Source organism: Euprymna scolopes, chromosome 13 (genome assembly GCF_053919585.1).
Source record: "Euprymna scolopes isolate OS-2025 chromosome 13, ASM5391958v1, whole genome shotgun sequence".
NCBI lineage: Eukaryota > Metazoa > Mollusca > Cephalopoda > Sepiida > Sepiolidae > Euprymna > Euprymna scolopes.
In genome coordinates, this window is record NC_136494.1 from 9,071,308 (window position 1) to 9,097,118 (window position 25,811).

Below are 25,811 nucleotides of genomic sequence, written 5' to 3' on the forward strand. Positions count from 1 at the left end.
TTGGGCTTGACGATCAATGCCCTAGAAAAGTCACTTTTGATTAATGTTTAGTTTTAAAATATGCAAACAAAGAAATGATTTGCCGCGATTTTAAATGGTACCTCTTGTTTTATCGTAAATTTAACTCATTAATAAGAAAAAATTAAAATTAAACGGTGAGATAAACCCGGGCTGTAACACGGGATCATTCGATATGTAGTCGAATGCTCTACCACTGAACTATATCTCTAGATGTCAATAATTCTGTACCTTTTTAAGGAGAAATGATTTGCTAAGATTTTGTTATCTCCCTTTCCGGTGAAACTTAAAATATTCCCATGTAAAAATTATTTATTTCTTTTCTATGAGAAAAAAATATTTTTAGGATCGGATTTTTTCGATTTCCGATACTTATTGGATGGATTTCAGCACAAATCATATCGAAGAACGCTGCCAGACATATAAATTAACTTTTATTGAAACTTTTGTGAAATTTGCAACAACAACAACAACAACAAAAAAAGAAGCTCAGCCGTTTCGGAAGTTATAAGGAAAGAACAAACTAACACACACAAAGTGACTTTTATATAATAGTAGAGATTATCAATTTTATCTAAAAATTTGACGAAGACTAAATGAGTGACGCATTCCAACAGCTCCTATGCTATAATGGAGCTAAGCGTCGGACTGTGCTGATCCGAGATAAATGGCTCAACACCACAGGTACAAAGAAAAGAACGCGGTAATTTGCAAATCAATGTTTGCTTGGCTTATTTATATGAAGGAAAAAATGGCGCTGCGAAGAATTAATTACATCTGAAGAATTAATGCAGCTAATGTTTACGACAAGCAATATAATCCACTAACATATATTAACGCAGAAATATTGCATCGCCATTGCGCCATATAACGTTTCACATCGGGTCATTATTTTAATTTTAGCCATTGTTGTTTAATTTTCTCCGGGTATAGATAGTAACACGGATGATTGTCCCCGCGGGTGGTGTGCTTTGTTGTCATCTGAGCCGAGCGATTAATGCGAGTGCATTTCAGTGTGTGACAATTCTTGGTAAACTTTCCCAAGTTCGCCAGGACACGAGGAAAATTATGTCCATCGGTGATGAAAAAAAAATGTGTGGATAAACTATGGATAGTCCTTGCAACATCTTGATGCACGGTTGGATGTCTTGACATAATAACCCATAGAAGTATCTGGTGTCTAACATACTAAGTGTACGCTGTTCAATATACGAGGGGAATTCATTTTTCTTTATTCCACCCGAATGGATCACAGTGGATTGTTAATTACATTGCTATGATGAATGAAATTATCCATTCATGATCCGAAAGTTTCATCTCTCTGTTGCAGATATTGACAGTCAGAGACTCTAAGAAAGCAACACCTGTCATGGACGTGCGTCAGAACCAGAGATACTCCACTAAATAATAACCTATCATTTTCAATGCACTTTTGCTTGGAATTCAATGAAGCATCTCTAGTTCTGATGCACGTCCATGACAGGAGTTTCTTTCTTAGAGTCTCACACCGTCAATCTCTGCAACAGTGAAATGAAACTTTCAGGCCATGAATGCATAAGTTCAATCATCATTACAATGCAAGTTGCGATCCACTCTGATTCATTCGGGCGGAATACAAAATAGGAGGCATTACTTTTGGAACTACCCTCGTGTAATAAATCTATGGCACCTATATTATTTATAATGCCAATATAAGTGCATTGTGTTATATATAATATACAATATCATAAATACATGTTTTTCAATATAAGAAATATATGTTGTTCAATATAAGAGGTGTATGGTGTATGGTATGTGTATGATAACATCCGGGCAGGTAGGGCTTGTCAACTTTAGATGGTAACTCACCTAGGAGAAGGTAACTCAGATTCAAAACCTTTGCTGTTTTGCGGGATTACCCAACCAGAGGAAAGACTAAATGAGTTAACCCCGACAGAAAATCAGAAGACAGAGTCCCTAAGTCGGTCTGACTTTATACTGTCATTACCGGCGGTGCAGTTAGAGCTAAGCTGTGTGGACTCTGTCTTTCCCTTGGATCCTCTGGCTTCGCGGAGAAGGGGGGGGATTGCTGCATCAGCAACAGCTGTCCTCTCGTATTACCCTGCCCGGGCTGTATAGCTCCATTGCTACACTATTGTCTCCCGAGACGGACATTTGCCAACAACAACAACACCACCAACAACAATAATAATATAACAAGTGTATACTGACCAAAAATAATACATGAACGCACTGCATTCATTTTCTGGATTGTAACGGAAGGCCTTTGTGTATATCCTGTTTTAATAGGGTGACATAAGTGTATAATTTCCATATAAGCGTCCATACATCTAAGTATATGACCAATATAATAGGCTTACCATATCCAATATAATAAGTTTATGGCTTATAAAATTATAAGAGTATGGTGTCAAAATCTTAATGATTCGATGCATCGCACTTGCTGTTCGTATTATAAAGTATCTATTGATGCATATCTATGTATTAGTAAAACTTAAATGCTTACAGAGTGAGCGTGAATGACTACTAGTCTACAGTCTGTTTGTGTAGGGGTTAATCAACATGGCATGAGGATATTTTCCTTACAACCTCACCAGTTTTTCCAATATTTAAAAAATAGGGGTAATTGGTCTTCTGCATCTCAGTACAGATCAATCAACATCATGTGCATCATGTGTAAATTGTTTGAGTCCGTGATAAATAGAGAAGTTGTTAACCACCTCAATAAAAACAACCTGTTCAGCGACAAGCAATATAGTTTCTATTCTGAGCAATCGACAGCTGATGTGCTGACAGTAATATCACACTGAATCAGTAAATCTGTTGGTGATGCCTTCGCTTTTAATGTCATAGCTCTTCATATACCTAAGGCATTTGATAAGGTTTGAAATAAAGGTCTACTTCTTAAGGTTCCTAACTACACAATAGCTGAAAATGTTTTCTCAACTATAAAATCCCTGAATCTCTGAAAGGTCTATCCAAGTAGTTGTTGATGGGCAAAAGTTCGAAGCTCACAGTATTAAAGCTGGTGTGCCTCAGGGATCCAACCTCTGTCGAACCCTCTTCCCGATCTTCATCAAATCACATTCTTAGTTCTTTCGTCGACATCTACGGAGATGATACCACAATCTATGGCAACACTTCAAACGACAAAAACGATCCAGATCTTTCTGATTCTTTCTCTTCCAATCTGGAGTGCGTTGTGCAATAAAAAAAATTGTCTAGTAAACTTCTATCTTTTTGCCAGCAACGCTCATATCCCCACCTGGCCCCAATTGAAATTGACGGTCTTCGTCTTGAAACACCTTGCTTCGACAAACTTTTGGGACGGACGTTTACCCCTGAGCTGAAATGGAAGACGTACATCAGATCCGTTGTGAAAATCACAAGGAAAATGGTTGGATCCTTCTACTGCTCCAGAAAGTATCTCACTTTCAATGCCATTCTCTCTATATACAAGAGTTAAATACATCCCGACAGATTAAACTGGGCCAAGACTCATTCATAAGCTAAGAGTTTTTTTGTAATGAGGAAGGAGTTCTACAGAACCTGAGACTAGGTGTGCAATATCTTAGAAGGGAATACAAACTCGCACCTGGCCACGCGACAGATGCATAGATTAGTGTCCTGCGCTCACTTTCTATCGAAACCCACATGATCTAATATCCTTCAAACGATTTTCTCTTTAAGCTGATGCTTAAAGTGCACTACCAGATCCCGGTCAGAAACAGATTCGCCCTATCAGGTGCCGTATGCTATTTATTATAAAAAAATATTAACGAACAGGCAACCAGAGAAAAGCACAGCGGATAAAACCTCAATGTCTTCAAAGTGATAAGTAAAATTTCGACTCACCCGAATATTGTAAAAACTTCCCTTGTCTATTTTTCGGGTCGTAATTCTCCACAGAATGTTCCAGCATCGTGAGGATGACCCCGCCGGACACCTCAATAATGTCAATGTCGTTCTTGAAAGGGAGCACCTCCATTAGTTGCGCGGTTGTTATGTTACCTGAAAACAAAACGCGGGGAAATAAGATGAATTTCTACACCATGGCGTGCATGTTATAACAATATGTTTAAAAAAAAACATTGCAGACATATTTTCCAATTGTTATTTATTAGTGAAATAAATATCTAATTTAATAAAATATTAAAATTTCTTTTTTTAAAATATATTATTTGCATAAACATATTGTGAATTGCATTTTATTTTAAATGCTATATTTAAAATTAGCGGGGTACGCACGACCTTGCTCGGCCCTAAAATATGCTTAAGTATATTTTAGTTCATGCAGATTTCGTATTTATTATTGCAAAGCCAATTCTCTACTGAATATATATATATATATATATATATATATATATATATATATATATATATATATAGTGCAAAATATTGTTGAAAATTCCAAGACTCACGTTTTTTTTTATAACCGTTTATTTTCTGGATTTTTTTTCCATTACAGCTGTTTCGTTTGTAGGAAGGCAATTTTACGATTTATATGTCCATAAAAATATCCTGTCCCCACCAACTTCTTCAGATGTTTTTCCATTAGATTTTTACAACAAAAGGTATATTTTTAACATGCTGAACATCGTATTCTGGTAAAAAAGACTCAATATATATATATATATATATATATATATATATATATATATATATATATATACAGAGAGAGAGAGAGAGAGAGAGAGAGAGAGAGAGAGAGTCATCCACATACAGTACTGTTCCGCTGTTTCACAGCTCATCAGTGCGGCTAGATAGGCAACTGCCTCAAGCCACGATCGAAACCCGACCACTCAAATGACAATCAAGGCTTCTCGCCATTCCGGTATATGGCTGCTGCTATGAGGGTAATGAATTAACGATGTTTTGACATCGTCAAAATGCCTCCGCTCGATTTGTTTTACACAAAATTGGCATTTTGTATATCACTTCCCGATATGCTCAACCCAAGATAGGAAGCATTATATATATATATATATATATATATATATATATGGTAATAGAAGAACATTTCGGAATCAAAGAAAGGATTGATAAAACTTTTCCAATTCGAAAGTGTAGAATTATAAATATAGAGAAGTATATTTATAAAACAACTAACTTTATCCAGATTTAAAACGCTCAATATCAGTGATAGTGTCTAGTATATGTAGAAGACGTCGAATTTTAGAAGTAAATTTACAATATTTTCTTCAAAACAAGGAATACGAGATAAATGAAAAAATGTGAAAAAATTGTCACATTTATCTTGTATGACTTGTTTTGAAGAAAATATTGTAAATTTAATTACAAAATTCGACAAGAAATCCAGCAGAGGGCTCAATTAAAAGGAACATCCGAAAAATAAGAGCGTATTTATATTTTGTATTTTGTGTACAGAAAGTTGTTAGATAAGTCATTGGTACCGTCGGTTTCAAGCCCGATGATTAGGAACGATGAGTATTGTCTGAAGGGAGCTTGATATGGATATCTAAAACGGTCCTACTCATCGGGCTTGAAACCGACGGTACCAATGACTTGTCTCATCTAACAACTTTCTGTATACAATGAAACGAAAGGGTAATATTTGGTTTACAGAAAGAAAAGTGTAAACTCAAATGAATATAAATATTACACAAATATTTATATAACAAACCAAACCAGTTGTAAAAACTCAATAAATTCAACAAAGAAATAGAGCTTAAATATAATATAAAATAAAATACTTGATGTTGAAAAATTTGTTTTCAAATTTTCAAAAAACCTTTTAAACCTGTAAGGAAGCTATACACAATTTTAATTATTCGACAAGGAGTACTAATAAAACAAACAAAAATAACTTATTCCATGGAGTATTGAAGAATGCATAACTTCTCACGAGAGGGGAGAGGTTCGCATACGATGCAATAAATTTTGCAGGTTAATACATTAGAAGAAACAATTAATATGAAGTTTATCATATTTGCATAAAAAAATTCATTTTGCAGTTTATAGGAATTCAATTTGAATAGTACAGCAAGAAACAGAAAAAAGGGGGGGGGAGGATATGGTAAAAGTCCAATTGAAAAGATGGTAAATTCCAGAACAGGAAAAATCCAAAATCTGTTAAAAATGTCTCAGTAATTAAAAAAAAAAAAAATGTATCGGTAATCCATTTTCAACAGATGCACCTTAGATTTTTTTTATAATCAAATGTGAAAACACGAGGGACATGTTGTACGATAAACAAATCAAAATAATACGTTCAGAAGATATATTTAATAAACGAGATATTTTATACAAGTTCAAAATGGAAGTTTACAGCAATAGGAAAAACAAAGAATATTCGTGAATATTTTAGCGTCTTGTAAAAACAAAAGGTATTCATTAGCTGAGACATTGGAGAAGTATAAATCGATTAATTAAGAGCCATGAGTTTAAGAGTCAGGAAAAATCGGTTTCAAAACTTCTCTGCTTCATTAAACAAATTATAATTCATTCCAAAAGGTTTTTATAAGAATCAATGTCTTTTCGTTCTTATATTAGTAAGATATTTCAGTGATAAAGCTTGGAAATATTTCAATGAATAAAGTTTATACAGATTGGCAGACGACGATAAGTCAGTGGGTTGTGTGTGTCTGTGTGTTCGTTAATGTTTGTGTGTGTGAGTGGAAAGAGATCCCACAGAAGATAAGCACTCATAATGGGGCGCCCAGCGACATTAGTCCGTAGACTCGTGTTAACTGGGCTCCTCTGCTTTATTGAAGAAAAATTTGGCTTTTTAATGGGGTCGAAGTGATCCCCAGGAAGACCATTTCGACTAAATTCAGAATGTTTTCTGATTGGTCCAAAATATAGTTATTTGTTTTTATTCAGAATAGTGCATGCGCAGAACATGTGCGTACAAACGTGTTTACACATTTTGATTTTCTACGTTAATTTGTAAACATCGACTACTACATCTATTTTTACTTAATTATATTTTATATGGTAAACGGAAATGTAAATTTAATATAACTTTTGCATTTTTAAACCCTATAATTAATAGTGTTTGGACGATTAATTGGAATCGGAATCAGGAATCGTTAAAATCGGAATTTTAGTGGGTATCGGAATCGGAAAAAATCGTGCCTATTTACCGATGCCAAAAACGATTCTTTTAATTGACTTTTTTAATTTGATTTTCTTTAAAGGAAAATATTCTACCGCTGATAGTAATACTAAAACAGTGAATATATATTAATGTTAAACTTTTAGCAAAACTAATATCGAGAGGTCATCCCTCACAAGTGTATTTTACGTTTGAGAAAATATCTGCACATTTAACATATGTTTTTATGGTAATCATGAAAAAATAAGAACTTTATAGTAAAATATTGAGTGATTCATAAAGAACCGGAATCGGTAATTATATCGGAATCGGTAATTTAATACGGAATCGGTAATTGTATCGGAGTCGGAAAAAAATATTGGAATCGTCCCATTCCTAATAGTAAATTTTCTTCCATATTTTTGTCTTACTTTTCAAATATACGAGGTGCCTTATATAAGTTTCCAGACTTATTTTATATGGCCACTTTTATTGAGAATACACACATGAAACTCGAGTCCTTCTTCGAAGTAATCTCCCCGGTCTGCAATGCACTTGTTGTACCGTTCCAACGACTTTTGGAAGGCTCCATGGAAGTCCTCTTGTGGGAGCGTGTCAATGAACCCCGTCACAGCCTCTTTCATCTCCTCAATGGTCTCATAACGACAGCCTCTAAAGTTTTCCTTAAGCTTAGGGAATAACCAAAAGTCACAGGGAGCAAGGTCTGGACTATAGGGAGGGCGAGGAACTGTCTTGGTTCTTGGTGTCCATCTTGGTCAAATAGTCTGTGACACAGATGTAGCACCCTTGAGACAAACTTTGCTCAAATCTTCTGTATCTTCAGTTCCTCGAGAATAATTATGTGCGCAGTTCCCACACTAACTTCAAACGTTTCTCTTATTGTCTCTATAGACACACGGTGGGCCTTATCCATTAAATTCTTTATTTGGCTAATCAACTGTGAGGTTTTGACTTTCTTAATCCTCTCAGCATCCCTCACAGATTCGCTGCCTTCCTTGAATCTCTTATGCCACTCAGAAAACTAATGCTTGATTCATGCAAGATTGTCCAAAAGCAGTCTGAACCATTTTTCACAAGTTTAAAACAGAATTTTATTGTGCATCGTTCTTCTAAAGTGTCTTAACGTTCAGATTGCAGTTTTGAAATTCACCAGCTGTGACAATCAGTCTTTAGTAGGGTGTATTCCAACTCCAGTTGAACGTGGAATCATAAAAATTGGTTAGTCATCTCATAAGATATATAGCAATAACATACTGATTTTTCAAGAGTCTACAACAATTTTTAGATGTCTGTTCAAAATGTCTGGAAACTTATTGAAGGCACCTTGTACATTTTTATTCTATTTTATTTCATTTTATCTTTATATATTATTTACAGTTTTATATTTTTTTTTACACGGTGGTCACCACTTATCAAGGCCCGGAAGCCATTCAGGGACAAGGGTTATTGCAAGTACAGTACCTTAGTGCGGAGATTTGATGAAGTGTTTACTTAAGGGGGCGGTTCATTAGGAATTTGTTAACGTTGGACTTGAAGACATCCAAGTTGTAGTCAGGTGGGAAGCAGGCAGACGGAACAGAGTTCCACAGGCGTGCAGTTCTAAGAAATAAGCTTTGTTCATGGAATCCACGTTTTGATTTAGGCACAGATAAAGAGTGGGGGAAATTTTTCACAGTGGATTCAGCTAGACGGGTGTTTTTCGTGAAAGATTGGCGAGGGGGGGGGGCGAGGGATTGGAGTTCAGACGAGCACCTGCCATGGAAATAACGATAAAACAAGGATAGGCTCGCAACGTCTCTTCTGTGGGAGAGAGGTTGCAGGGTAGAGAAAAGGGCATCCCCCACTAAGCCACGGAGTCTATTTTGTACTCTGTCAAGGCAGGATAGGCTGTTTTTAGCAGCTCCTGCCCAGATATGGCAGCACTATTCCATCCTTGGACGTACTTGGCTTTTATATTGTTTCCTTTATTATTGTAATTATAATCATACTCATTTATTATTGTTGTTGTTATTATTATTATTATTATTATTATTATTATTATTATTCTTTAATTCTTGGATATGTGTTGTACAGAAATTCATCCGATAAGTATCGAAAATCGAAAAAGTCCGATCTTAAAAATAGGCATTTTCTGTTATCCATAAAAATAATCATTTTTACAGGGGAATATTTTACGTTACACTGAAAAGGGAGATAATAAAATTTCAGCAAATCTTTCATTCTAAAAAAACAAACAAAAAACAAAAACACATTTATAGTCATCTAGCTCAGTTTTATAGCAATTCGATTCCAACTCGAATGATCCTTTATTCAAACCAGGTTACACACGATTTTGTTTTAATTTTTCTTATTTACGAGTTTAATTTACGTTAAAAGAAGACGTACCATTTAAAATCACCGTAAATCATTTCTTCGTTTCCATATTTTAAAATTAATCAGTAGTGCCTTTTCCAGAATATTCATTGTCAAGCCCAAATACCAGCTGACGTGATGTTGTAAACAAACACAGACAGAATTTGATGAACAACAAAGTTTTTTTTTGCGAATTAATCCATCGGGCAAATTATTCCTCATAATATATTATAATCAATTGATTCTATAATAATACATACGCAATCTGCATAAATTAAAATATCATGTTTAAACGTATTGTACGACCGGGTAACGCCGGGCGTACAGCTCGTCAATAATATCCGATGCCTCCGTTCAGTCTCGAAAGACAAAGGATACCCCTTGTAGGGGCAGCCGCACGTGTAATTGTGAGGCAAGGGTTGCGCAATCTCCAACCACACCTTTCCTGAATTAACGTTGCTTGAGTCCAGTGGCAAGGAGAGGTCCAGGAGGACTGGAAAAAAATGCCGAGATAAGCAGAGAGCACATACAGCACCTGGAAGTCACAAATGGTCACCCGTCTGGCACTAGCCAGGCTCGTCGTTGCTCAACTTCGGTGATCTGATGGGAACCGATGTGTCAATGTGATTATGCCGTCAATAATATGATATAACTTTAAGGGAATGTTTCTGTCGAATTGAGGAATCTGTACCGAATATCGACCGGAATGCTTTATTTAATTTACAGGTGTAGCATGCTCAAGTTCCATCAGCCATGATCGCAAGTACCAATGGCGTAACGGATAAAGTACTTGATACATTTAGTTCTTAGCAACACTCTTTTGAAGGTTGTAAGTTCAATCTTCAAAGTGGGCAATATTAAAAATTCAAATTGCGAACTACTTATGACTACTACTCTGTCATGGCCGACGGAACGAAATATACCGTGCATAAATAAAGTGTTCCGTTCGAAATTCCGCGTGTAAATTAGTCGTTAATCTTCTTCAACGGTATCATTACATTTTAACACTCAGACCCAACACGTTATGTCTGAGACAGTCGCAAAGGAAAACAAAAGGGAAAATAATTCGACTCAGCTTTTTTCGGTTGAAATGAAATGCATTCATAGATAGTTTTTCCTAAATAACGCATTGCCTCTTGTTTTAAAAGTCTCTTAGTATATCTAGCTTGACATGTAGTTAAAAGTCTCTCACACCACGGGTCAAGCGTACATATTCCCCAGCACTCAATGCCTTGTTTGGTCCTTGCCAGGTGGTGCTTTTTTCTTTTTTCCTTCCTCTTCCTCCGCTGTGACGTCACATTACGCATTGGCTCGGTCATTTACATATGTGTAATGCGGCCGCTGCTGCTACTAGCGTTAGCGGCTTTGTTCACATTCAGACTTCCGAGTTCAACACGATACACCTAAAGAAGGCCTGAGGTTACATCAACCGCGTTTTCTTTATATTCTTATTAACTCCAAATCATAGATATTGCCTCTTGAACGTTTGGGATCATGTTTATAAAGCACTATTACGTAGGTAAGCGAGATGTCTGTTAAAATTAAAGTTAAACTTCTGAATGACAATACAGTCGGGGAAGCAGTAAGCAGGAAGGGAATTCCAAAGTCTAGCAGTTCAAGAGAAGAAGAGATTAGAGTATAAGGCTGTAGGATTTTTGTGTGTGTCACAACGTTCGAAAAGCATGGAATAGAAACTCGATTTAACACAAGACAAACATTTAAAGTTTGAATAACTTTTCTCATCAACAAAAGACTAGATTGAATGTGCGCGTTCAAAGAAGTTCATTTTTATGTGCCGTCAGCTTTTAAAAGTAGTACAAAATTAGGCGTTAGAATAAACGGATAAACAAGTAAAAGAATGTTCGTAAAATGTACTCATTCCTTGTTGCTTTTTGTTGGCCGAGTAATGGTCATAAAGCAGAATGTTTACTGGCTTCAACATCGAAAGCGGACTGACTTCTCGCCTGACTGCACATATATGTTGTCCTCCTGGTGTTTATTTCCCTTCTCTCACGTTTACAAAAATGCTGGGCTTTTATTTCTTTTTAACAACCTCCGCTTCCATTCGCTTAATAATTTTTGTTATTTTTCTCTTTTTGTGTCGAGCCTATGCTCAGTGACAGGTTTACACACTTTTTCTTTGACAGCTGACAGGTAAACTTCCGGTTGGAAGTTTATGAATCCCCACAAGGCTTTCCAGCATATAGGGATCTCTTTAATAAAGCGGAGAGATTTTGTTGAAAGACGGATCGCAAGTATGCAAATCGAAGCGGCACAAGTGCTGTGAGTTCATGACGGCACCACTCACATAAAAGTATTTGTAAAACAAGCACATGGATGCAATACTGCAGCGATGGGACAGAGGTTGGAGCTTGGCCGATAGTGCGATACCTATTAAATTGGAAGCTCTTTTTCTGACCTTGTCCAAGAGGGAGAAACTGATGTCTTATAACTTTATATCCTTTGTTATGACTCCATCGAGGATTGAAACCTGATTGGCCGACTCACTAGGGAACACCTTTACAATTATTCCAAGTCTACCATATGGACTCGTGTTCTCCACGAGATCAAGTATGTACGCATCCGTCGAGCGTCTATATTTTGTTTTATTTATGACTCTGGTGCGTAGTACACGATGACATATGGATAGAAAAACATGGAGTGAGGAAACATCTTAGCCATGTTTTAATAAGTCTAGGTAAAGTGTCTTGTTACATATATGCAGCGTGACTCACCAAGCGAGCGATATTTTAACCATATTTGTTTATTGGGTCGTAAAGTTTAAGAGAATGCAGTTGGGACACATGAGAAAATTTGCCGATTTTAATTTTGTTCGTTATTTTCTGATGAAGAGGCACTCGTGTATCATTTATTTATATATTTTTACCAAAATTCAACCCCGACTCAAAATCGGGGGGGGGGGCAACGTGAACGGTATATATAGTTAATAGGTTTCAAAGACGAATCTTCATGGCATGTGTTTATCCGAGCTCACAAAAACCCTCAACTAGCTACAACCACTATCTGTGCCTAAAACTAAACGCAAATTCCACAAACACATCTTTTCTAGAACTACCCACCTGTGGCACTCGTTTTCATTGGCCTGCTTCACGGCCAACTACAGCATAGTAGCCATCATGTCTAATGTAAACAAGTTCCTGTTTAACCATCTCCTTAAATAATCAAATTCTATCCAACTTACACCATTAACGATTACTGCACTAGCACCTTGCATTCATTAACCCTTATCCTCGAGTGACCCTCGCACCTTGATATGTAGTGACTTTCTTCTAAAAAATATATAAGTATATAATTACGTGTCGAGTTTTAATAGAACATATGCACTTCATCATAGATAAATATATATGCCCATTTCCTCTCTGAAACGAGCGTACACTAAACAGTTTTTGATCTTGGAAGGGATATAAGTAAATATGAGATAAATACATTTATTGTATAACTATGATATATTATATGTTATGTTTTTATTAATGAGTAATCAATAAACGAAATAAAAGTTTTTATACATGTGACATAGCCCGGATGCGCGTATGATAAGTGACGTCACCGGTAGGGGGAAAAGCTATAAAAAAAAGAGAAAGAAAAAAATCCTCGAGAGAGACGAGATAACGTTCGAGATCTCGAGAGGAACGTGGAGAATGTTCTAGATCACGTAGGTGACGTCATGGCCGTAACGACGAAGATATAAATGTTGTACAAACTAAAAAGCTAGTCGGGGTTATTTCCTGTTCTTTTGTCTTCTTTGTGACTGAGGCCACAACGCATGGCCAAGTGTATAACTTTACATAGATCTCACTGCTGATGCAATCCGCTATCTGTATAAGAGCCAGATACTCCCTAAAATGGAATGCTGTTGCCACATCTGGGAAGGAGCTGCGTGACGCGCCCAGTTCAGCCGTAATAAAGTTCAAAACCGTCTTCGTAACCTAGTAAGCGACGTCCTCTTCTTTTCCCTGCAACCTCTTTACCACAGAAGAGATATTTCCCGCCGGTCTCTGTTCTATCATTATTTTTATGGCAAGTGCTCGATTGAACTCCAATCTATGGTCCCTGCCTTGTGCCAAACTTTCACAAAAACACTATATACGATTTCTTCCACTCTCTATCTGCGCCTTTTTGACCCCTAAAACCTATTTTAACCGGCTAAAGATCCTAACAGAACGGCCCATAAAAAATCTAATCATTTGAGACCCCTAGCGCCGCTCTGCGACTTTTAGTTTCGGGAGAAATAGAGTTTTAAAATATGGAGACATATATATATATATATATATATATATATATATATATATATATATATATATATATATATATATATATAAGCTGTACGTCTGTGTGTGTGAATCTGGTCACGAATAGGCTCCTATATGGTTGACTATTATGGAAAACAGATCACATATAATGATAGAAGATGTATTGAGACACAGGAATGGGTATGTTTTATCTGGCATAATGATGATTCATTAAAATTGTGGGATCTCCATACGCGCCTGGTCTACAAAGTATGGAAAATAAAAAAATTAAGAATTAAAAAAAACAAACGTTTTAAGTGTTTTTGATATAGATGTACATAAGAATACTTTGATAAGTATGTTTTAACTTAAATAGGGATGGTATAATAAAATTGTGGGGTCTGCGTTTGCGCCTAGTCTCCATAGAATGGAAATAGGCACACACTTTAATAAAGACTTTTCATATCTATCTGCGTAAGTATACTTTGATAATTATGTTTCAGTTTGAAGAAATATGGTATAATAAAATCATGGGGTGTTCGTTCGCGCCTGACCTCCATCGAATGGAAATATGTCACAATGTTTAACAAGGTTTTTTAATATAAGTCCACAGAATATTGTGGTAAGTGTTTCAGTGTGAACAGGTATGGTATAACAAATTATGGGGTTTATCTATTTTATTTTTACTTTCATCATATTTTGCTTTGGTTTTGATACCCCCACATTCGAAGCTATCTCTTTACAACCCTTCCTTTTCATAACCTATCATACTTTCATAAATCAGAGTCCATTTTCTGTAGGCTGTTTTTGAACCCAGTCAACGACGGGTACTTTTGCTAGTAATATATATATATATATATATATATATATATATATATATATATATATATGTGTGTGTGTGTGTGTGTGTGTGTGTGTGTGTGTGTGTATGTATGGGTGTGCGTATGTGTGTTTGTGTGTGTGGGTGTTGGTTAGGGTTTAAGAATGGTGAACTGGAGATTTTCTATAAAACCTCTACACATTATTATGGGAAATACTCTCCGATAATAATGCTAATATAGCTCATATTTCAGTTACAGTTTGTTCCTTGGCATCAAAGCTAACTATCTAGCGAATTTCTTAGTTTTAAATTTCATGCCACCCTGTATATTAGGTAAAATATAATAATCAATAGAGAATCGACTCTATAATAATAAATATGAAATCTGCATGAATTAAAACATCATATTTAAGCATATTTTACAACCGGGAAACGCCGGGCACCCTGCTAGTAAATTAATAAAAAAGATCAACTCACCTGGCGCTATGGATGTCCTTATTGCGCCAGAGTTCAAGACGGAGATAGCGTATCTGTTCCATGTATCCGGTTCGGGATTAGTGGCGTACAAACTGACCATTGCGTCTGTTATTAAGTTTCCTGCATGGAAAAAGTATGAAAAGAAAAAAAAATATAGAGAAGCATAAAGTTAATTCTTGTTAATGTTTAACTTAAAATGAAAATAAAAAAATAAAAAAATAATAATAAGGATAAAGGTTAAAAGTCGCGGTTAAAAGAGAATGCGAGAAAAAATTCTAGATGAGCTACAAATAATTTTAAGGTGTTAGTATTGGGAATCCCAGCTTAAATGCTATCTAGGTAGTTGTAGAAATAGCAAGTTATGTAGGTATATTTTCGATTCCCATCAGCGAGTTTAGTGAGGTCACAGAAGGTTAGATTTGACATCCGTCAAACTCAAGTCAACTTTTGTCACCTAGTTAGATGCACCAGAAATTAGAGGTGACGTGTATCGGAAATTAGGGGTAACGGGAATTGTGGTCGTAGGCTTCCGGTTGGCGACCACATGTGAGAGTTGGTTTTGGACTGCAGATGAAGCAGACGTGATATTAGGGTCTCTCCTCCGACAACTATGGGTTCGTGACATAGGCTTGCCTTTTTAATAAAACAAATTGAAGCTTCAAATCCAACTCGTGTCATCGATGCATCTGCAGCAGTAAGTACCACCCCTTATGAGATGGTAGCCCCAGCGACAAGAAGATATCATCCGCTGGACAAGGCAAGCACGTATGTACACATGATATATTTGTGCATACATGTCGAGACCTTTCAAGGTAAGGATAGAACGCACACACACCCATATAAGTAAGAACACATATGTAAGAACAGCCAGAAAAGATAGTAACAAGAAATCGTAAAAGAGAACAGTAGAAAGGAAAATATAAGTGAAGTAAACAATGAATCAAACAAGTAAATAAGTAATAAATAAGAAGAAAGCAAAATCAATTCTTTAACATTAGTTTAGTTACATATTTCTACTAAAAAAAGGAGTCATATTCATTTAACATCTATTTAGTATTACGCATGTAAAATTGAGAAAAAAACCCCTTTAAATTTGTCAAAAGTATGTGAATAAGTGGAAGCGAAATAAAACTGTGACCAAATTCTAACGAATGTCGTGTAATCTAAGAACGGGGTGTGCTTTTCTAAATTTCACAAGTATAGCACTAAATGGATTTAATTATATATATACTAGCATGGGTGCCCGGCGTTGCCAGGTGTTTGGAGGTGTATGCTGAGCAATAAATAAATAAATAAATAAATAACAAACAAAAAAAAACAGAAAAAAGGTCAATTTTTTTAAACTTTGACCCCTACTATGACCACTTAACATTTATTGTTTTGGGCTAATATCAAGTTATAAAGTTAGATCCATGTCCAATGAACCTATATCTAAAATTTCAAGTGTTTAGACCGAAAATTGTCGGAGGAGTTTGGTAGAGTTCTCAAAGGTCAAATCATTTAACTTTGACCCTTTAACAGCCAAATTTCTGTCCGAAAACAAATCACATCGATTTTCTCAAATCTCAGTACCCTGTATATCAAATTTCAAATCTGTAGGCTTAAAATTGACAGAGTTACTGCGTAGGGAAATGTACACAGACACACAGACACACTTTCGCACACACACACACACACACACACACACACACATATATATATATATATATATATATATATATATATATATATATATATATATACATATATACGGTTGCTTCTAAGATTTCGAGTCAGCAAATGCTTAAAGAAACATCTTTTCATAACATTTCCAATACCGAAAGCTTTGTCGAAATATTACGATTAGACTTATTCTAGTGGTCGTTTGCATTTTTACCCAATCAGAGCAGGTGCTTTTTCTGTTTATCCCTATCCAGTAGATATCTCACTGCTGATGCAATTCTCTATCTTTATAAAAGCCAAGCACGTCCAAGGATGGAGTACTGCTGCCATATCTGGATAGGAGCTGCTAAAAACAGCCTATCCTGCCTTGACAGAGTACAAAATAGACTTTGTAGCGTAGTGGGGGATGCCTTTTCTTTTCCCTGCAACCCCTCTCCAACAGAAGGGACGCTGCAAGCATGTTTTTGTTTTTTTGTTATTTCCATGGCAAGTGCTCGCCTGAGCTCCAATCTGTGGTCCCCCCGCCTCGCCAATCTATCACGGAAAACACCCGCCTAGCTAAAATTACTCTCAATACTTTTCCCCACTTTTTATCTGTGCCTAAATCAAAACGTAGATTCCATGAACAAAGCTTCTACTTAGAAGTGCATGCCTATGGAACTCTGTTCCGTTTGCCTGTTTCCCACCTGACTACAACTTGGATGTCTTCAAGTCCAACATAAACAAATTCCTGATGAACCGCCCCCTTAAGTAAGACACTTTATCAGATCTCCATTACTAGCGATTACTATGATATTGTCCCATTGATTACTGTACACGCAATAACCCTTATCCCCGAGTGGCCTCTGGGCCTTGATAAGTGGTGACTTTCATGTAAAAAAAAAAGATCTTTTAAAATTAACTACCTATATATTTGTATCCTTAATGAGGGCAGAGTTAGACATGGGATTGTTTTTTTATAAGGGAAAAATCATGATCGCATCAAAAGGAATATATTGGATTGGCGCAAAAGTAAAAATTGCTTAAGGCTAGAACGCGTTTGCCTTCGCTGTATCAGGAAAAAAATAATATGGACAATATAAGAAAAAATATTGTCCTTTGCCCCCGGTCAAATGTTAAATCCTATTTTTGTCACAATCCAGTGGCCCCTTTTCTGGGGAGCTGACTTTTTTTGTTATTTAGAAATCTATACAGTGTCATATCCAGCCCTCGGGGGCAGCAAACAAATAAAGATTCGTGTAGACATAATGCAGTTTAATGGAACTAGTAATTCGTGTTGGGACGATTAATCGGAATCGGGAATCGGAAAAATCAAAAAAAAATTTTTTTTTGGGGGGGGGCATCAGAATCGATATCGGAATGGGAAAAATTTGTGTTTATTTTCCGATGCTAAAAACGATTCTTTTAATTATCTTTTTAAAGTTTTATTTTTGTTTAAAACAAAATATTTAACTGCCAGTAATAATGATAAAATAATAAATATTTATTTTATTTTAAACAACTAATAAAGCTAAAATCTATAAATCGCCCCCACAAGTGTTTTTTTTTACGTTTAAGAAAATATATGCAAAATTAACATGTGTTTGTATGGTAATCGAGCAAAAATTAACACTTTCAGAGTTACATATTTATATATATACAAAAAAAATATATGTATACATATTTATATATATATGTTACATATTTATATATATACAAAAAATATATGTATACATATTTATATATATATGTTACATATTTATATATATACAAAAAATATATGTATACAAAATCGGAACCAGAATCGGAAATTTTATCGGATTCGGGGATAATATTGGAATCGTCCCATCACTACTCATAATAGATCCATCCTTTTTTAACTTCTCAATTAAGCAGACTAATCCTCAGGAAATCCTCAAGATGTTTGGTGATCCGAGGTCAACGGAGCACTTAAGTCACCGGCAAGCTAGTTATTCGCCCACTCCGCCGGTGACCATTACAGATGACTTTCGTACGTCTGACACATTCCTGACCTACTGACACACTCTGAGCGTATAATCATATTTGAATATTCGGCTGCAGCGTTCTCCTTTGAAAACGAATTTCATGTTCACCTCTGAAGGGGCAACGAATTCATAATGCCAAAATAATAATAATAAAAAAATACAAACAAACTTTCTTCTTGGGTTTGAGTTTGTCTCTTTTACGCCCAATTAACACTTATGGGGTTGTTGATATCGAAATACATTGTCGAATCATTAAATACCAGAAGAGACATTACGACACAACACCTATCTAAAAACACTCCCAGATATATAAAGTACATTTGTGTGAAATTTATAACAAAAATGGCCCAGTCGTTTCGGACTGCAGACAGACAGACACACACACACACACACACACACACACACACACAATATATATATATATATATATATATATATATATATATATATATATATATATATAGAGAGAGAGAGAGAGAGAGAGTCATGTTGAGTTGGGCCAACTAGCACATAAGTGGGAAAAGGAAGGGAGAATTAATTAAAAAAAAACGTTATGATATTTAATAGTAAAACTATTTGAACAGTATTTACTAGTTAATATCATAACGTATGATTGAGATTATCGGACTGACTTCCTCATCTTGGTTGTTATAGTCACAACGTTTCGGTCGTTTTGCCATCCGGCCTTCATCAGGTGTTTTGTATGGAACTGGGGAACCCTTTGTTAGGAGTCTCGAACCCAACCCTTTATTATTATTACGGGGGTACCGTGTTCGGACTCCAGCTAGGCTCTGGGACATAGTTGCTGATTCTCTGTTTTTGAATGTTACTTTCCACTGCCTTCGTTCAGGATTGAACTCAGCACATTTGGGTAACTGTAAATTTTGATACAAGGTCTAGGACCACTCGGCCATATGTCACTAGTTCCTTGTGACATATGGCCGAGTGGTCCTAGACCTTGTATCAAAGTTTCCTGATGAAGGCCGGAGGGCAAAACGGCCGAAACGTTGTGACTATAACAACCAAGATGAGGAAGTCAGTCCGACAATCTCAATCAATGAAAACACCTCATCTCAAAAACACAGACAATTACTATCATAACGTGTATATATATATATATAATCGGAAAGTATGTCAAAATGTCACTTTCGGTCGTAAATCGCAGTCAATATTGAATTTCTCTCCCAAGTTTTAATCAGGAATATATTTGGTTTTATCAACACTGATAAACAAACGTTGGGTATAACGTGCAAAATTGTCCAAAACACTTACACATTTATTTTGAGAAAGTGGTGACCATTTTCTCCACTTCACGAATAATCTGGAGATTGTTTTAATAAACATGTTTTTGAAGATAACCCACACGGATAACATGCTATGGCACTCACCCAGCACCACTCCTTCTACTGATGAGACGATCACCAAAGTGGGTCTTCCCATATTATGTAACAGCAATTAATCAAAGATTGTCAGACATTTATAACTAAAACCTGATGAGCATTGGTTGAAGTTTATTTGTTTAATTTTTGTTATTTACTTATAATAGCCTCAAACAAGGGCCTACATGAAGTCGCTTGATTTAAGGAGTTAAAAAATACGACATTAAATAAAAAAACAGCCAACAAAAATGCTATTTACATGTGAATTCAGTGCTCTTATGGTACTCTTAAGTCCAGAAATAGTCTGGAGATTGATTTTATAGACATTATCTTCAAGAGAGCCCCAAACGAAAAAATTCTGTACAACCTATGCAGGGCCATTTCTTGTTTTGTTCTATTTCTAACGGTTTTAATGCCATTTTTAATATAAATATTATTTTATTTAAAGTTCAACATTTAAATAGTGTTCAAAAATAGTTTAATTAAAATATTCCTCGATTTTGATATTATTTAATTAAAATAATTTTCGATTTAAATATTGTCCGATTCAAAAACACTTTTAGTTTTAAAATTCTTCAATTTAAAAATTCTTTAAGCTTTACATTGTTCAATTAAAATAATTTTCAATTTAAATATTTTTCAATTTACATATATTTCAATTAAAAAATGTTGAATTAAAAAATTGCAATGTAAATATTGTTCACTTTAAAATGGTTTAATTTTAAAATTCTTCAGTTTAATTATTATTTAATTTAAATATTTTTCAATTTTAATATATATTCAATTTAAAAATTGCTGAATTAAAAAAATGCAATTTAAATATTGTTTAATTTAAAAATGGTTTAATTTTAAAATTCTTCAGTTTAATTATTATTTAATTTAAATATTTTTCAATTTTAATATATATTCAATTTAAAAATTGCTGAATTAAAAAAATGCAATTTAAATATTGTTCAATTTAAAAATGGTTTAATTTTAAAATTCTTCAGTTTAATTATTATTTAATTTAAATATTTTTCAATTTTAATATATATTCAATTTAAAAATTGCTGAATTATAAAAATGCAATTTAAATATTGTTTGATTTAAAATGGTTTAATCTTAAAATTCTTCAGTTTAATTATTATTTAATTTACATATTTTTCAATTTTAATATATATTCAATTTAAAAATTGCTGAATTAAAAAAATGCAATTTAAATATTGTTTAATTTAAAATGGTTTAATTTTAAAATTTTCAGTTTTATTATTGTTTTAGGTTAATATTATTCAATTTAAATATTTCCAATTAAAAATTGTTGAATTAAAAGATTTTCTAATGAAATATTGTTCAATTAAAAAACAAATTGTTTTATTTTAAAATTCTATAATTTGATTTTTATTTTATTTTAATATTGTTCAATTTACATATATTTCAATTAAAAATGTTGAATTAAAAAATTTGTAATGTAAATATTGTTCACTTTAAAATGGATTAATTTTAAAACTCTTCAGCTTAATTATTATTTAATTTAAATATTTTTTCAATTTCAATATATATTCAATTTAAAAATCGCTGAATTAAAAAAATGTAATTTAAATATTATTTAATTTAAAAATTGTTTAAGTTTAAAATTCTTCAATTTAATTATTGTTTAATTTAAATATTGTTCAATTTTAGTATTGTTGAACTAAAAAAATCATTTGAAATATTGTTCAATTTTAGTATTGTTGAACTAAAAAAATCATTTGAAATATTGTTCAATTTTAGTATTGTTGAACTAAAAAAATCATTTGAAATATTGTTCAATTCAAATATGCTCTACTTGATTTATAAATTTTGCTTATACATTCGGATTGCTTTCAGCTATTTATAAAACATTGTTAACACTTAAGAATGAATAACAGAGAATCTTACTATAATATAATATATAGGCAATTCACGGAACTACCGTTTATTTAGAGAATTCAGCTTTGAATATTTGTAACTTATTTGATACTTGCGAAGCCTCTGCTCAGTCTCAAGAGATAATGGACACTCTTGAAGGCAAGAGTTGCGCAATTACCAACCATACCATACGTTAAAAATTCTTAATCGGTTTTCATCCGGAAAAATTGCAGCTAAGAGGTTAAAATTTAAAAATTGGTACGTGGGGGTCATCGAATTTTCATCTTTTTCAATTATTCACGAATGCGCATGCGCGTCCGTGAAACATGGCAGCTTTTTTATGTTAAGAATTAAAAAATTTGAAAACACTTTGTAAAAGTCGTGTAAAGTGGTTTACTAGTTATCATACTTGACTCATTGTCCTTAGGTCTTGAGTTCGATCTCAGTTCGGGTATTTATTCTTTATTTTACTTACAAGAAGTGAACTGTTCAGAAAAACTAGCCTGAGTGTCCGGCATTGCCCGGGTGTTTTGAGGGGCGTGTTGGGTAAAAAAAATAAATAAATAAAAAAGAAAAAGTGGTAGAAGGCAGGCAGGCTCGAAGCCGTACCGCGAAGGAGGAAAAGAAAGTGAAAAAAAAAAAGTGACGTCTTTACCGTTGCACCCATCGCCAAACCGGAAGTAGCGAAGATTTAAATTAAGGCTAGTCAATCGAAAACGGGGAATGACCTTCGAAAATATCGGCGAAAATAGCGACCCCTCCCTGTTAAAAAGTGCTCAGTTTAGGGTGAATGAATTAATTTTTTAGCCAATTTTTCGATATTTATCGGCCGATGGGCCGGCTTCAAAACGATACCGATCTCGTGAAAATCCGTCGCCTCTATCGAATGTTTTAGGCATACATACATACATACATACATACATACATACATACATACATACATACAGGGTGTTCCAAAAGAAGCTGATGGTTAAAAAAATTCATAACTTCCTTAATTTTTTATATTTTTCTTTTATTTTTTCAGATCATCTAGAGTAACCCTTCCAAGCTCATCATGAGTTGTTACACTACCGAGGAGCGGATATTTATTGTAGAGTCGTATTTTCGGTCGAATGAGTCAATATCAGAAACTCAAAGAGAATTTCGACGAAACTTCATCACAAGAAATTCCTCTACTCCCAATGCAATAAAAGCTATGGTGGCTCGATTTCATAAGCAAGGGTTTGTATGTGACCTCCCTAAATCTGGTAGACCCCGTACGGCGAGAAGTGGTGTGAATCGTCAGAGATTAGCAGAGACTGTAGCCGAGGATCCATCCACATCAGTAAGAAGGAGATCAAGTCAAATTGGGGTCTCTCGATCGTCTCTTCACAGAATGCTTCATGAAGAGGGCAAATTGGTGCAAGAGCTTCAGCCAAACGATCCGGGGAAAAAAGGCTGAGATTCGCCATGCAATTCCAAGATTTGGCCAGTGAGGATCCAAACTTTCTCAAAAACCTCATTTTGTCCGATGAAGCCTATTTTCATTTGAATGGGTTCATAAATAAGCGAAATTGCAGGATTTGGGGATCAAATAAACCCCCACGCAACAGCACAACGGCAATTACATCCTCAAAAATGTACAGAATGGTGTGGAGTAACGGCGGATGAAGTAATCGGGATATGTGAACATTTGAGTAACATCATTTTTCATAACTAAAATTAGACCTTGTGAAAAACATACCCTAGTTTATGTTGTGTAAATAAAATTAGCATAAGTAGACTATGACATCTTACTATATCTCAAAACATCACGGAGAGGCTCATCTACCTACACATGAAAATTAGTAAGCATAGCTTACATATTGATAAAGTTAATTAAATTTAAAATCCATCAGCTTCTTTTGGGACACCCTGTACATAAGAACATACATACATACAGACAGACAGACAGACAGACAGACAGGTGAGATTTATATTATAGATAATAATTCTACATGAATTAAAATATATTATTAATGGGTATTCTACGACCGGGCAACGCCGAGCCGCCTGCTTTTATTAGATAAAGTTTCACGAAAGGACGCGTTCCTTCTATATATTTACTCTTTTCCGGAGTATACCATTCGTTATTACTTACTATAATTGAAGGGTTCAATTAATATGCACGGTTGGTTTTCCTTCTGTTTACAATCTGTCACTCCTGATTCAACTTTCAGTGTTCATCTTCGAGTATAATTCTAATTTTCTCTCACGTTCGAACTGAACTAAATGTCCTCATAATCGGCAACGAAAATATGCTTCATCTCTCCTGATTTCATGCGGAATCATATAGACATCTGGATCCGTTTCTTTTAGCGGAAAACCATCTTGAATCTGATATCGACTGTATATTTGGGTTATCACAAAAGCGAACCAGAATAACCGATTTGCAAGCATGATTCACAACCATCGGGACAAGAAAGATTAGCTTCTAATTGAACCTTACACTAGGGAGTATTTCATGACCCATGACCTATCGATATGAGATTGGAAATAAATAGACTAATAAAAATAACTCAGACCTACAACATCGTTTTTTTTCTATTCAAAACAAAACAGAAAAAGGAGTCAGTTATGTTTTCGACTGTATCTTTGGATACTTATCTAGCTGACAACCTAATCTCTGATAACTTTGCGTCAGCATTTTACGCCAGCTTACGTAAGCAGCCGGAAGATAACGAAACGAAGACTGCTAGTCAGATAATTAATTCAACCAGGTTGACAAGAAAGTTCTTGCAGTTTTAACATTTGAATTCAGATGACTATCTCATCAAGCTAATAGTTTTTTGTTGTTGTTTACCTGCCTTCTCACAAGGGCAGAGTTAGGCACAAGGTCGATTTTTAGTGTGGAACGAAAAGCAGCTTCTCCCAAAAGGGGCACTCTGGTTAGTAACAAAAATAAAAAAATATATGAGTCATGAGGGATTTCTCCTCCATTAACCGAGACCAAAAAAGTGAAGTGAAAAAAATGAAGTACAACATCAGAACAGATACTACACCTTAATCCTAGCCTGAAGGCCAAGAAGTATTTATTTGCTTCCCCACTGAGCAAATTAGGCACAATGCCGTTTTTTAATGTGGAGAGAAAGGAAGGGGGGAGGGAAAAGGGGACCAGCTCCCGATGGGTGGGAAATGGGAGCTGGATAGTGACAATTGGTATGAAGGGTTGCCCTTACATTGACCAAGGTCTTATATGTGGGGTTTCCCCCATATATGGTCTTTGCTTGCAGTATCTGCCGGAATAGATACTACACTTTGATCCCGGCATGAAGGCCAATAACTCTTATCTATTTTTAATAAAGGAAACAGAGAATAAATAAATTTATTGTAATGCTTTTGCTTAGTAGAGAAAAACAAGCATGTTTTCAACACCCAAAGAAGGTCGCAAGTTTCAGCGACCGAAACGTTGTGCTAATAGTACCCAGAATGAGAATAATAGTCGGATTAATCAACATAATACAAGCATTCACATCCTATCTCAAAAATTCTGAATGGTATGCTTACCTAAGTTGCACTCCTCTTGTCGACATTGGCTATCTCCATTCAGCAGAACGCTTGTTCGTCCAATCACTCTGTTTACATCTTTATCCAACCTGCGTTTGTAGGGCAACATTTCTTTCAAAATTTCCGGATCTGAAAAACAACAACAACGACAAAAGAATAAAAAATAATCATAAAAAAACCTGTTTTAAGAAAGCTTATGATTGCTGCATCTGCCTACGGGACAGAAACATTTAAAACATAATCTATATATTAATACGATAGTGTGTGTGTTCTTTTGTGTGTCACGCATTTCGGTAAATTTCATTGGTTGAGATTTCATTCCGGAATACACATTTACGAACACTCGAGGCGGCATTCGATTAGCGTGTTCCCACCGCTATATTTGTTTTAATTCTAAAA

General features: G+C 34.9%; 1 protein-coding gene across 1 annotated transcript in view; it reads right to left on the bottom strand.

Annotated features, from left to right (window-relative positions):
* The window catches only part of LOC145291936 (snake venom 5'-nucleotidase-like), a 177,963-nt gene that overhangs the window by 17,429 nt on the left and 134,723 nt on the right, over positions 1 to 25,811 (bottom strand). The window contains exons 5-7 of the mRNA XM_080137854.1: positions 25,413 to 25,541; positions 14,996 to 15,115; positions 3,874 to 4,029 (exon numbers count right to left, since the gene is read on the bottom strand). Coding sequence (XP_079993980.1) covers positions 3,874 to 4,029; positions 14,996 to 15,115; positions 25,413 to 25,541 — 405 coding nt within the window. The remainder of the gene's footprint in view (positions 1 to 3,873; positions 4,030 to 14,995; positions 15,116 to 25,412; positions 25,542 to 25,811) is intronic.